Raw genomic sequence first — 12,765 nt, forward strand, 5'->3', positions numbered from 1 at the left:
GAGGGCGTGCGAGGTGAGATACGAAAAGAGAAGAGAGTAATGCAAGAGAGGGAGAAGCAAGTTTTACACTGAAGTTATAAGACAGAGAAGGATAGTAAGAAAAAGATAGAGAACGATTGCCAAATAAAGCTTGCACTCGAGGAAAATTTCTTGCCGTCGTTGCTCACCTGTGCGAGAGCATGGAGTGAGACGAAAAAGAATAGCTGAATGATAACAATTTCCAAGAAAAGTTGTATGCGTACAGTAGAAAAGGTCATTGGGAGGGGGAGGGGGGAGGGGGAAAAATGGAGACTCGTATTTTTATTAACTTTTTTTAGTCTTCCCTCTTCAATAATCATCGTAACACGTCGTGGAAAAACATCCACGTGGATGCGACGATGATGTACATTGTCGAGGGTGTGCGCACGAGCAAAAGAGACACAAATAAAGATAGAAAGAGGAAGAGTACTCACGAGGATGGGCGACGTGACGAGGTTATATATGCTTCTTTTCTCCTTACTCTTCTTTCTCCACCTCCTCCTCCGCTGCCGCCTCCGCCACCGCCTCCGCCGTCGCTGCCGCCTCTTCCTCTTCCTCTTCCTCTTCCTCCTCCTCCTCTTCCTCCTCCTCCTCCTCCTCCTCCTCCTCCTCCTCCGCCACCTTTTTCACTTTTCTCTTTCTCTCTCTCTTTCTAACCGGCGACGGGCAGCATGATGATTTTTCCTATCACACTTACACCAGAATCAGAGGCGCATAGTTTTCTTCCTCTTCTTCCTTAACTTATTATTCTTTTTCTTCACACTACACTATCGTAATACACGGCTACGACGAAGGATGAACCGAACCTCTCGTGTCCCGTTGTTGTCCTACGCTCGACGACCGTCGAACGTTTACGACGATACGAGACAAGAGAAGAGAAGAGACGGCGACACACTAGACGAGAGTCGAAAGAGCGAGAGAACGTAAAAATAAACCGTGACACTATAAATACGATCGATGGAAATCGGAGGACGAGGAATTTCGCCGCCTCCTCGCACTCTGGCCGTCGACGTGCATCTGCGAATTTTTGGACTCCTGATGCCTGTGTGTGCGAACGGGGACTGCTGTATACGTACACCGTGGGCTGGGATCCGTGTGCGTGCTCGCGCGCTCAGAACGCATGAGCTACGACAACAAGAGAGCAAGAGAGAAGGAAGGAAAAACTTTCAAGAATAATATATAACTTCTGTGCTCTGTCTTTTTCTTTTTCTATCTTCATTTTCTCCTTAAAGCTGACACTCCAATGGCACACTTTCTATAGTTGGCTTTATTTTGCAATAATACGGTTAATCGACGATTACTACTTCGTTATATAATATTAATAATATAATGATAATTGTTTCTTGACCGATTTAGGCGTACTGGCAAATAAATTTACATAACTACATACTTGAGGGTTTCAGTTTATGCTTTAAGACAGTCTTTTTATATAAAGCAGCTAGTTGTTCTTTTCGGTATATTAAAATCTTTGACGAGTTAATAATTAAGCAACGGAAATCAAATGTATGAAAAGAATTAATTTCATTCGTATTACCAGTTAAATACTTTTAAGCACATTATTATTGTTATTGCCGTTATTGTTCTTATTATTGTTATTGTTATCGTCGCTGTTGTTGTTGTTGTTGTTGTTGTTGTTGTTGTTGTTATTATTATTATTATTATTAACTGGTAGACTATGCGGATTGATATACAACGGAATCATTTAATATATAGTTTAAGGTAAAACAAAAATTGTTTAAGTTTATTAAACTTATACTGTTGTAAATGTAGCCTAAGGTTAGAATATGGGGGTTGAAAGAATTTTATATTTATAAGTTAATCATTAAAGTAAAAAATAATAAATTAAAATCGATGTAATCATGAAGAAAGATGTCTGCTAATATTATATTAATTTTATTGTACAGCTCGTAAGATTGAATTTTTCATGGAAAAAAAAAACAACAACGTTTCAGCTTAACATCGACAACAGTATTAATAATTATTATACTTTGAAAATAAGTAAAAGTTTTATTAAAAATTGTCAATCATAACAAGTGCTTGATAGCGCAATAATATACGTGAACGATTTGTTTAATTTAATCTTCTATTAAACTTTGATTCGACAATAAACTCCCAGATCGTTCTAATAATCGGCCTACATCATTATAAGATAAGATTTGAAATCAATATCTTGCAGACTAATTGAAGTTTATTCGTTATTTCAAGAATGTAATCAAGGAAATAATTATAATATTGTACTTTCCTTTCGATATTACAATTATGTAAGAGCTAGTGTGTTTAAAGCAATAACTAAGCAGCAAAATTATTGAAAAAGAATTGATAAGAATGTGAAATACGTTACAACGAAAATATTATTACAACGCTGATATTTACGACTTAATTGTATTTAATTTTCCTATCTTTATGTTTCGAGAGTATCTCGAAAATAAATTCAAATACTAATAATACTTGGTATATCGACTTGATATCCTAATACTTGAAATACCGACATTTTTTTTTTTTTTTTAATATCACGATGAATTTCATCAAATAATGAAAACTGTTCTATATGCTGGGAATAATCGCCGTGGATGAAGGCCAATTTGTCATCGGTATGTGCCGGAATACGAATAAAATTTAACCGAATAAAGTGAAAAAGTTTGCGATCAAAATTGAATTTAACGTGCAAAAGAGTAAAAGAAAAATTTTAATCGATCGACTTGCCAATCTACGATCTGACCGATAAAATACAATAATACATTCAATTAATCGATCCTTAATTAAATAAAAATAAAATTTTTATGAACTTATAGTATAAAAATAACTCCAATCTCGATTAGCAAATTTTATATTATAAAGTTTTAAGTAATAATATTTTTAATTTACCTATTGTTAGAATTAATTAATTTGATTTTTATCGTAAATCTAATAAAAAAAATTTAAACTATATTGTTTGAAAGTGTTCATTCGATCCGCCAGAAACGAATTAGTGTCAATACGGCATTTTAACAATGCTTTCGTGCTTTTATTTAATGCAAGCATGTGTTTTTTGTTAAATGAAAGACACCGATCCATAAAAATTAGAAACTTGTCATTCAGTCATTCGCTAATGCTATCAGTATATTTTAAATATAATAATTACTATGATAAAATCTTCTTTATATTATGCATTTAATTAATAAATATAAATTCGTGAAAGCGAATAAGCATATGCTTACTTTATTATGATATATTTTGAATTGTTTCAAATGAAATATTATTATTTTTGTTTGTTAATATTAGAATCTATTTTATCGATAGAGAATTGAACGGTAACAATTTTATAACCTATGACATAATTCAAAACAAAACACGAAGCAATATTATTTTAATGTTTATTTAATTGTAATATCATGACAATTTAATGGCATTTAAATTCAGTTTCCCTTATTTCAGTTCAATGATATGGACGTATTTATATTGTTATAATGAATTTAATATTGTTTAAAGATATTTTGGCGAGCTCCGCATCAATATGTACTATTATTTAATTTTTAGCAGGAAAGTAAATAAATTTTAAATTCAACAAGTATAAACGTAATTATTCTAACATGTAAATAAAATATACGTACATGAAACTTAATTTTTTCTAGGTTAGTTTGCAAAAAATTTATCAAAAACAAATCAACCGGAGATACATCTGGATTAGCATTTGTTACTTGTTTTATGTCGTAAGTTCAATCATTCTATTGTTGTCATTGGAATATTTATTAATATTATTTTTGTAGATGCAGTTTATGGTTCTTATATGGAATGTTGATTCATGATAAATTTGTAATGATCGTTAATTTTTTTGGAACGTCATTACAATTTTTTTATACCTTGATATATTACATTTATACTATCAAAAAGAAAATTATAGTAAAACAGATATTATTTGCATTAGGATTTACTAGTATTATGTACTTATATTGGTATATTGCAACAGATGTTACAATTGTTATAAGACAAATTGGTTTTATTAGTTGTGCATTAACAATTTTATTCTTTGCTTCTCCATTAACAATGCTTGTAAGTTTTGAAACAACTTTTACAAATAATTTTTTGTACAAAAATTTAATTATTAAATTAATATACAACATTCGTATAATAATTATATTCTTAATCAGATTTTTTTAAAATATTTATATTTTGAATATATATTTTTAAATCGATTAAATTAATTATAATTTGATTAGCAAATGGTTAAATATAGTACTAACAATTTTATAATTTATTAACGTTTAATAAAAATAATAATCGAAATAATTGATATTCTTTGTGTTTTTTGTAGGCTCATGTTATCAAAGTAAAAAGTGCCGAAAGTTTACCATTTCCTGTGATTGTAGCTTCTTTTATAACATCATGCCAATGGCTCTTATATGGATACATCATCAATGATTTATTCATTCAAACACCAAATTTTCTTGGATGCATTCTAAGCGGATTTCAACTTACGTTATTCATCATGTATCCGAAAAAAAAATCAAATGAATTATTAACAAATAAGAAAACAGCTCTATTGTTATAATATTTTTTTAAAAATTTATATATTAAACAAAAATATTTTTTACTTAAAAGAGTGTTTGCAATGTTTATAAACGTAAAATCTTGCAAATTTGTGATGCCTAGTATTTAAGAAAAAATGAATATTTTTGACATACTGAAGATGTAGATTACCAAAACAATGAATGAAATAAAGAATTATATATGTTTATACAATTAATTATAAGAATTTACTTTAATTATAAAAATTAAATTACTTATTTTACATTAATATGATTTCCATTACGATTTCTAAACATAATTCTACTGTAATTCAGGTGAAAAAAAAAATTTGCAATCATAATACATTATTTGTATAATAATTATTAAAAGAAATAAAACAAAATGTACATAATGTTTAAGAATTTCTAAATTTGAATATCAAATAGGAAAAAAATTTATTATTAAATTAAAAAAACTAAGTATTAAATTTTTTACCATTTAATAGAATTATTATAGTGTTAAATAGAAATTTTAACAATAAAATGTAATTTTTCACAATGTTCGATTAAATTTTATTAAATTTGAGATGAAAAATTTATTTAATAGAAGCAAGTATTTCACAAACAATACTTAGTACTTTTCTTATTACTATGATGAATAAATTTCAATTATTATTAATTAATCGATGAAAAAACTTAACTGAAAAAAAAGGTGAATTTAAAATTACAATTTTTAAAAACATACTCGTCACGATAATATTTTAGTTAAGTCATCGTTAAAATTATTTTTATGTAATGTGTCGGAAACGCACACGTTCGATATTATTATTATACACTCAATAATACATTGTTGGGACACTCAATATATTTTTAGTAATAATGCTTTGAATTTTGTGTATTCTTACACGTACTATTACTTAAATTAAATAATATTTTTAAATTTCATTCCTTCTATTTTTAGGGTTGACATTAATGTGACATCAACGTTCATCGTTATGCTGTAACACACACCTAAGCACACACGCGAGGCGCCCAGTGTGTGCGTTTCAATTTTTGTTGTACATAATCATAAAAACTCTATCGATAATCTAGTAAAAATTCCCGCGATTAATCCGCAGACGTGATTATGTACATTATGTACGATTGTAATTTGTTTTACATTGCAATGAAATGGATGCTTGAGTGAAAAAGTAGGCTAAGAGCTTATTCTATATGTTATCCACGTGGAAAGGTTACTTAAGAATGCTGTTATTGCATTTAAAACGAAAAATTTAATAATTTTTCACTTCTGTTTGAATTCTAACCCCATTTAATATTTATTTGTTTTAATTGTTAATAGTTCGATATACATACGTAATTATCGCAAAAGTTTTACAATTGCGCCGTATTCGTCAAGATGCTTGAAGGTCTCGTTGCCTGGGTGTTAAATAATTACCTGGGCAAGTATGTCGAGAACCTTAATACAGATCAATTAAGCATTGCACTCTTGTCAGGTACAAAGTTTTGAAAGACGTATATTTATTCATTATACCACTTTAATTTTATATTCGTACGTGTGTCGATAATTCAATTTAATATTGGCCTTGTTAAAATAGATACATAGCTATGTTTTCATTAATGCTGAATAATTTCATAATTAAAATTATAGTTTGATATTTGTGTTTAATTTTATGGTCTTGCACTAAGATTTCAATTAAATGCTTCATTCATAATGATTAAAGAATAAATTCGTTATAATTGCAAATATTTAAAAGTATCTCTAATAGTTAACTATAATAATAATTCATATTAAATAAAAACGTGCGTGTCACTGTATAACTTATATCATTCGTATTCTATAAGGAATATAAATTTCAAATAAATGTATTATTCAGATTAGAAAATTATAGAAATTTATAATAAAATTTGATTTTTGTTCAAATATAAATACTAGGTCCGGCTATATTGTTTTTACTTTTATTTTATTTCTATCAATAGATTTGTTGATGATACTAGTAATAGAATTATAATTTTATTTTTGAAATTGTTAACGACATGCAACCAATTGAAATAAAGAAATTGAAAAGTTTTTATTGTAATTTGATTTTTTTTTTTTTTTTTTTTTTTTTTTTTTTTTTTGTTGTTTGTTTAGTTTTGTATTATGTTTTTATTGAATTATTATAGATGTTTTCTTATAAAGGAAATATATTTATTTGGAGTAATATTGTATATACAATAAGTTACTCGATGCTTTCAGGGGCAGTTGAACTTGAAAATCTACCTCTGAAACGCGAAGCCTTAAGGCATATTGGATTACCTGTTGAAATAAAAGCTGGTTTTATCGGTAAAGTTCGATTACAAATTCCTGTTACTCAAATAAGAACAGCATCATGGGTTATAGGTATAGAGCAATTGTATTTGGTTACTGGACCTATAAATTTAGACGAGGTAATTTTTATTCATTGAATAATATAATTACATTTGTTTAAATGATTTTTTCAATATAATATTGATTCAATTAATTTTCTAGTACGACAGCGAGGCAGAGGAGCATGCAATAGTTGACTATAAATTAAGTCGCCTTGAAGCTTTAGAAGCCAGATGGCGAGCAGAATCAGAACAAGGTCCTGGATATTATGCTACTAGTTATAGTACATGGGTAAATTATGGTACTTCTTTAGTCACAAATATTATAGAAAATTTACAGCTCAATATTAAAGACGTTCATTTACGTTATGAAGATACGGTAACGCTTCCCAATGGTTTGTATAAGATATGTTTCATTAATATTTTAAAATTAATAAGAAACTTCAACATAATTTATTTTCTATTGTAATTATTATGTAAGCACTCTATAAATTTTATATAATATTTTTAAAGGAAATGGGATAGTTTTGGGAGTTACAATCGGTGGCTTAACAGCTCAAAGCTGTGATGCAAGTTGGATTCCCGGATCTACTTCATGGAATTTAACCGATGCATCTTTTAAGTTAATGGAACTAGATGGTCTTTCTGTATATTGGAACGAGATGAAGAAAGAGAAAATGTTTCATAATTTAAGTCTTGGAGATTTGGCTGTAAATACATCTTTAATATATCAATCGTCTATTATCTACATATTAAGTTCATATAATAATAAATTATATTTTTAGATTGCTATGAGCGAAGTGAAAAAGCAAAACAGATGCTACATTCTTTTACCAGTCAGTGCCAAAGCTCATGTAAAACGCGACAGATCAGAAAGACCTTTGCGTTCATCAAATAAACCTAGATTAGTATTAGATCTCTCTTTAGATAAAGTACCATTATCAATTACAGATGTATGTTTATAATTATATAATTATATAATGCATTTGAATTTTTATTTAAATTATATTTTTTCTAAAATATTAAATTCATTTTCGTTTGAATCTGTATATATATTTATATATATATATATATACACACTCGCATATATAAATTAATATTTTGTCAAAATTAATAGAATTAAAGGATTAAATTATTTACTATAATTATTCTCGTTACATTATTGTCTATATTTACGTGACTGTTTAAGTAAAATTATTTTTATTAAGGAAATATTATGTATTATATATATACGTATGTGAATATTTCACCATATGTCTAATTAAAAATATAAGACTGTAATATAAATTTTAAAATGCATATTGGTTTATTCTGAATTATACGTGCATTTGGATGTTATAAAGCAATAACTTATTAGCCATCTAATACTTTTAGGTGCAATATGAACAAATTGTAAAATGTATCAAAGGATTAGATGAAATCGACAGGCAACGACGGCAAAGAAGGTGCCGACCTCATGCACCTATAAATGAAGCTCCAAAAGAATGGTGGCGGTATGCAGCTCGATGTTACATTGGCAGAAAAACTTTTGCTCTGAAAAAGACTTGGGAAGATATTCTCAAGCTTGGGAAAAATAATATTACATACGTAGACACTTGTGCAAAATTATTATCAAATCCAACACTAAGTCTGCCGCCAGATATAAAAAAATTAAAAGACCAAATGGAGATCGATCTGAGTTTTGATGAACTGAGAGTTTTACGAGAATTAGGTAATTATCTGAGAAATTTAATTTAATTTATAGTAACGATCGTGGCTTCTTGATTTTACTAATAGTGTAAAACGTAAAGGTATCTTGTAAAAAATACAACAAAAATAAATAAATAAATAAACGAACGATGGACAGTTTCTTATAATCAAATATTAAGGAATTCGAATTTAGATCTATTTTGTAAAATAGCATACTTTTTAATTACAAAATTTAATCATCTTTGCAGCAATGATGAAAGTAAGACCGCCAAAACTTCCGCAAAACGTATCAAATAATTCAACGTCGCCACAAGCTCAGGGTATGCTCTTACAATGGTTCCCACAGTGGTGGGGCTGGCAATCCTCTAAAACAAGCAATAACAGTACCTCATCGGCAACGGGCTCCTCGACCTTTGATGGAGAGCTATTGGATGTACTGGCAGACACCATTGACGATGATACTCTCCTAAGGCGCGATACTGTATTTGGCCTCTTTAACTTTGCTCTGTCTAAGGGTGCAATATCGCTTTGTACTGTTTTGAAAGATCAGTCTGGTAGGATAATTTATTTAAAGTCTCTTTAGAAATACATTTTGTCATCTTAAAATGATTGATTAGTTATTAAAAAATTAAGTAATTATATTTTATGTGCTGATTCATTCGTAGGGACAAAACCTGTTGAAACTAAGACAATAATGGAATTGCAGTTCGAACGCGTTCATTTAAGTTACGAATCACGGCCACGTTCGGGCTCTCACAAGTTCTCCATAAGTCTTGGTGCTCTCTATATGCACGACCACTTTACCGAAAATTCAACTTTCCCAATCCTCATTCAACCTCAAACAATCGGCTCTAATGGTTCGTCCTTCTCACGCTCACGCAACTCCACTGAGAGGCTGACTGTGCAAATGACTCAATCGCTCTTTGAGCTCGTCTACGAGAAAAGACCGTTACACATGAATGTTGATCATTTGCTACACGTCGCCTCCCGTTCCCTGGACATCGTTTACAATCCGCTGGCCATGCGCTGGCTGTTGGATTTCGTGTGCGAGCCCCATAGATCCGACAGCTCTAACAATCAACGTCTCCAAGCAATGAAGCGCAGGACGAGGCGTCAGCTCATGAAAAATTGGGAACAAATACTTGAGGGCGACTCGACTTATCGATCCTCCTGGGATCTAAGGTTCAATATCTCGGCGCCGCAAATTCTCCTAGTCGAAAAATTTACCGATACGAATGCGGCTGTGGTCGTCGTCGATTTCGGTCGTTTGCACTTATCGAACAACATGAACACGAGCCTGGCAGATCTAAGTGCCCAAAATCCCATGTCGTCGACGAGCGACATTGACCAGTCGATTGACGGCGATGAGGATAACGAGGATGACGAAGACGAAAGATTCGAAACTCCTTGTTCAACGCCACCCGGTAGCCAAGAAAATGGCTCCGTGCACGATCTACAACAAGGCTTGTCCGAGTCTGCACTTCACAAAAAGCTCTACGATCATTATAGCGTCGACCTTGCTGATCTTCAGATTCTCGTCTGTAAGGTCAAAGATAACTGGAAGCACGCAAGAACAAGAGGCATGTCCAGTCTCCACGTATTAGAAAGGTTCGTTCGAATTAATTTATTCAATGTAATATGTGAGATAGTTTGTAAAGGTCCACTCGATTTCAATTGAGTTTCTTGTAAATAATACGAAGTTGGGATCATTCATCGTTAATAAAATGTAAATCACTCATGCCATTTTCATCTTCTTGCAGATTTAATATATCGTTACAAATCGAAAGAAGAATTGTCACTACTAACGATCCGCATTTCCCCTCGGTAACAATTTCGGGTAATTTACCTAGGCTCGTAGTTCATGTTAACGAGCAGAAAGTTGAATCTATAAGGTCGATGTATCACTTACTATGGAGTTTATCGAGCAACTCGCCTATTTTTACGAAAGCCAATGGAATATATCCGAACGAGGAACTCGAAAGCCCAAAGAAAGAGGAGAGCACGGATAGAACATTAAATCACGCGATGATGATTCAATTTATCATTGATCAGATGACATTCGAGCTGCAATCAAGAGGCAGGAGTGTCGCCGAGCTTCAGGTTGTTGACATTCCTTATCACTAATTTTTTGTATCTACACTCTGTAGAATCATGTGAATTCTTCTCGTTTCACTTGATTTGGAAAATAATATTCAAATGTACACACTTTATTGAAAATTTATATTTATGTATTTGATCTTATGTAAATGAATAATGCACAGGTTTCGGGAGTACGAGCAGCCTTGAGTAAGCGTCCGGCTGATTTGAGCGCGTCGCTGTCGGTGCACGGTCTCCTGCTGGTAGATGCACTTCAAGAATTTGGGCCCGATTTCGAGCTCCTAGTAGCCAGTCATAAACATGTTGGAATGGATAGTGTTTCGGGTAGTCTGCGAGACTCGGAGCCGACTTCGCCAACTTCGCCCATTTCTCCAGATTCCTCCGATCCAACTCTGTCCGTACGTCATACCTCTCCGGTTGCTATCTCACATGCTTTATTCAATCTTGCGCATCACGATACGAAGAATCAAATTGGAGCAAGAGACGCGCCGCCACCCAGTATAGATCATCTCGATTCGGAAGCTCTTATCGTCGTCGAAGTTATGTTCATCGACGAGCCTCTCGAAAGTCTCCGAGTCGCTAATATACAATTCAATAATCTTGATATTATCGCGAATCAGGAGACCATTGTTGAACTCATGGGATTCGCGAGGAGACTCTTTCCATTGAAAAAGAGTAAATCTAGGAGAATGGAGAGATACGAATCGATGACAAGTTTAACGTCCGAGAGCAAACCCACGAGAACGGAAATTACCTTTGACTTTTACCGACTCAATGTATTACTGCTGAGAGCCGTTATGCAGAATAGTCATCTGGTACGTGTTATATATCTTATAAATCGCAATGAATAAAATTGATTTTATTCATCCATTCGCAAAAAGTTTTAGAATTAAAAGCAGCATCTCATCGCCGTTTACGATAAAAGATGCCATTTTGTTTGACTATGCTAATTTACAATGTTAATTATTTTATTATTGTTGCTTGAAAATTTGTCAATACATTAGCAAAGAATAATCGTGCATGTTCCCCAATATAATTAGTGAAAAAGAAAAAAAAAATGAGAAAAAGAAATTGAATCAACAGAATGTGGCTCGTTATGTTTTCAATAATCGACTACTCCCCAATATAATATTCCTCCGGCATAATAATTTTATAATGAAAAAACATTCATTAGCGTATCAATTGTTTCATCGGTAAAAGGTAAATATTCATTGAATTTCCTATTGGACTCGCAAATACGTAGGTGGGTCAGAAAATCGCAACAGCAACCATGACGGATGCACGAATCCAGGCGACCCTCGCATCGGACAATTCAATCTCAGGTTCGTTAGGCGGGCTGCAGATCCTCGATCAGACGCTCATCGGCAAGACCCATCAACGTATAATCAGCGTCGGTCGCGATCCTCTGGCCGAGCCGTATTGTGGCAGCCATCACAACCACCATAACCACCAGCACCATCATCATAATTACAACCACAATCACAACCACAACCACAATCACAATCACAATCACAATCACAATCACAATAACCACCATTATCAGAGCCAACAGTTCAGCTCGGCTGACCAGCCCGAAGCATTTCGTTTTCTCGCGAGTCGCAGCTGTCGGCAAAATTTGGACGTCGACGGCACGGAGACCCTGGTCGACATTAGCATGCGCATCGGCAGCGTCTGGTACACGCACGCGCCCCATCTAATTTCCGAGCTCCGCTCCTGCGCCGATGAATTCAAGCAGTATCTCAGTAATGTTGCACGGCAAATCGGCGCTGCGGCCACGGACATGGCGATCGGTCTCGTGAACGCCGAGGACTGGTCGATGCCACAGCGCAAGCGGCTCCCGAGCTTCTCTCTGGACGGCGTCGAGGCTCCGGCCAATCTCTTCCTCAAGCTCGACCTAGTGCTGGACAGTCCGGTTATAGTCATACCAAGGTCCTCCCAAAGCGCCCAGGTCTTCGTGGCTCATCTGGGCACCATGTCCCTCCAACATGAGCCGCCAGCATCCGGCTCCACCCGACAGAAGATCAACCTCGAGGTCAAGGATATGAATTTGCACTCTCTCGATGTTACGGAGAGGATTCACGAGGTGAGTGGCATTTTTTTTTTTTTTTTTTTTTTTTTTTTTTTTTTTAAT

At 33.1% G+C, this 12,765-nt stretch overlaps 3 protein-coding genes across 4 annotated transcripts in view; 2 read left to right on the plus strand and 1 right to left on the minus strand.

The window, feature by feature from the left end:
• LOC105361909 (leucine-rich repeat flightless-interacting protein 2) overlaps positions 1-547 on the minus strand; it is a 5,167-nt gene extending 4,620 nt beyond the window's left edge. For both annotated transcript variants that reach the window (XM_011499214.1, XM_011499213.1), the window contains exon 1: positions 453-547. The gene's annotated coding sequence lies outside the window, so the exon portion shown is untranslated. The remainder of the gene's footprint in view (positions 1-452) is intronic.
• A 2,799-nt stretch (positions 548-3,346) lies between these two features.
• Positions 3,347-4,735, plus strand: slv (sugar transporter SWEET1). Its single transcript, XM_011499215.1, is given in 4 exon segments — positions 3,347-3,541; positions 3,630-3,707; positions 3,765-4,047; positions 4,310-4,735. Coding segments are annotated over 4 exon segments (675 nt in total). The 5' UTR covers positions 3,347-3,464; the 3' UTR covers positions 4,547-4,735.
• A 596-nt stretch (positions 4,736-5,331) lies between these two features.
• The window catches only part of Vps13D (vacuolar protein sorting 13D), a 24,377-nt gene continuing 16,943 nt past the window's right edge, over positions 5,332-12,765 (plus strand). The window contains exons 1-11 of the mRNA XM_011499367.1: positions 5,332-5,995; positions 6,739-6,929; positions 7,012-7,243; positions 7,362-7,558; positions 7,634-7,801; positions 8,223-8,559; positions 8,786-9,091; positions 9,203-10,145; positions 10,298-10,637; positions 10,799-11,449; positions 11,878-12,717. Of these exons, the coding sequence (XP_011497669.1) occupies positions 5,899-5,995; positions 6,739-6,929; positions 7,012-7,243; positions 7,362-7,558; positions 7,634-7,801; positions 8,223-8,559; positions 8,786-9,091; positions 9,203-10,145; positions 10,298-10,637; positions 10,799-11,449; positions 11,878-12,717 (4,302 nt within the window). The 5' untranslated portion in view covers positions 5,332-5,898. The remainder of the gene's footprint in view (positions 5,996-6,738; positions 6,930-7,011; positions 7,244-7,361; positions 7,559-7,633; positions 7,802-8,222; positions 8,560-8,785; positions 9,092-9,202; positions 10,146-10,297; positions 10,638-10,798; positions 11,450-11,877; positions 12,718-12,765) is intronic.

Source organism: Ceratosolen solmsi, unplaced genomic scaffold, assembly GCF_000503995.2.
Source record: "Ceratosolen solmsi marchali unplaced genomic scaffold, CerSol_1.0 scaffold2, whole genome shotgun sequence".
Taxonomy (NCBI): domain Eukaryota; kingdom Metazoa; phylum Arthropoda; class Insecta; order Hymenoptera; family Agaonidae; genus Ceratosolen; species Ceratosolen solmsi.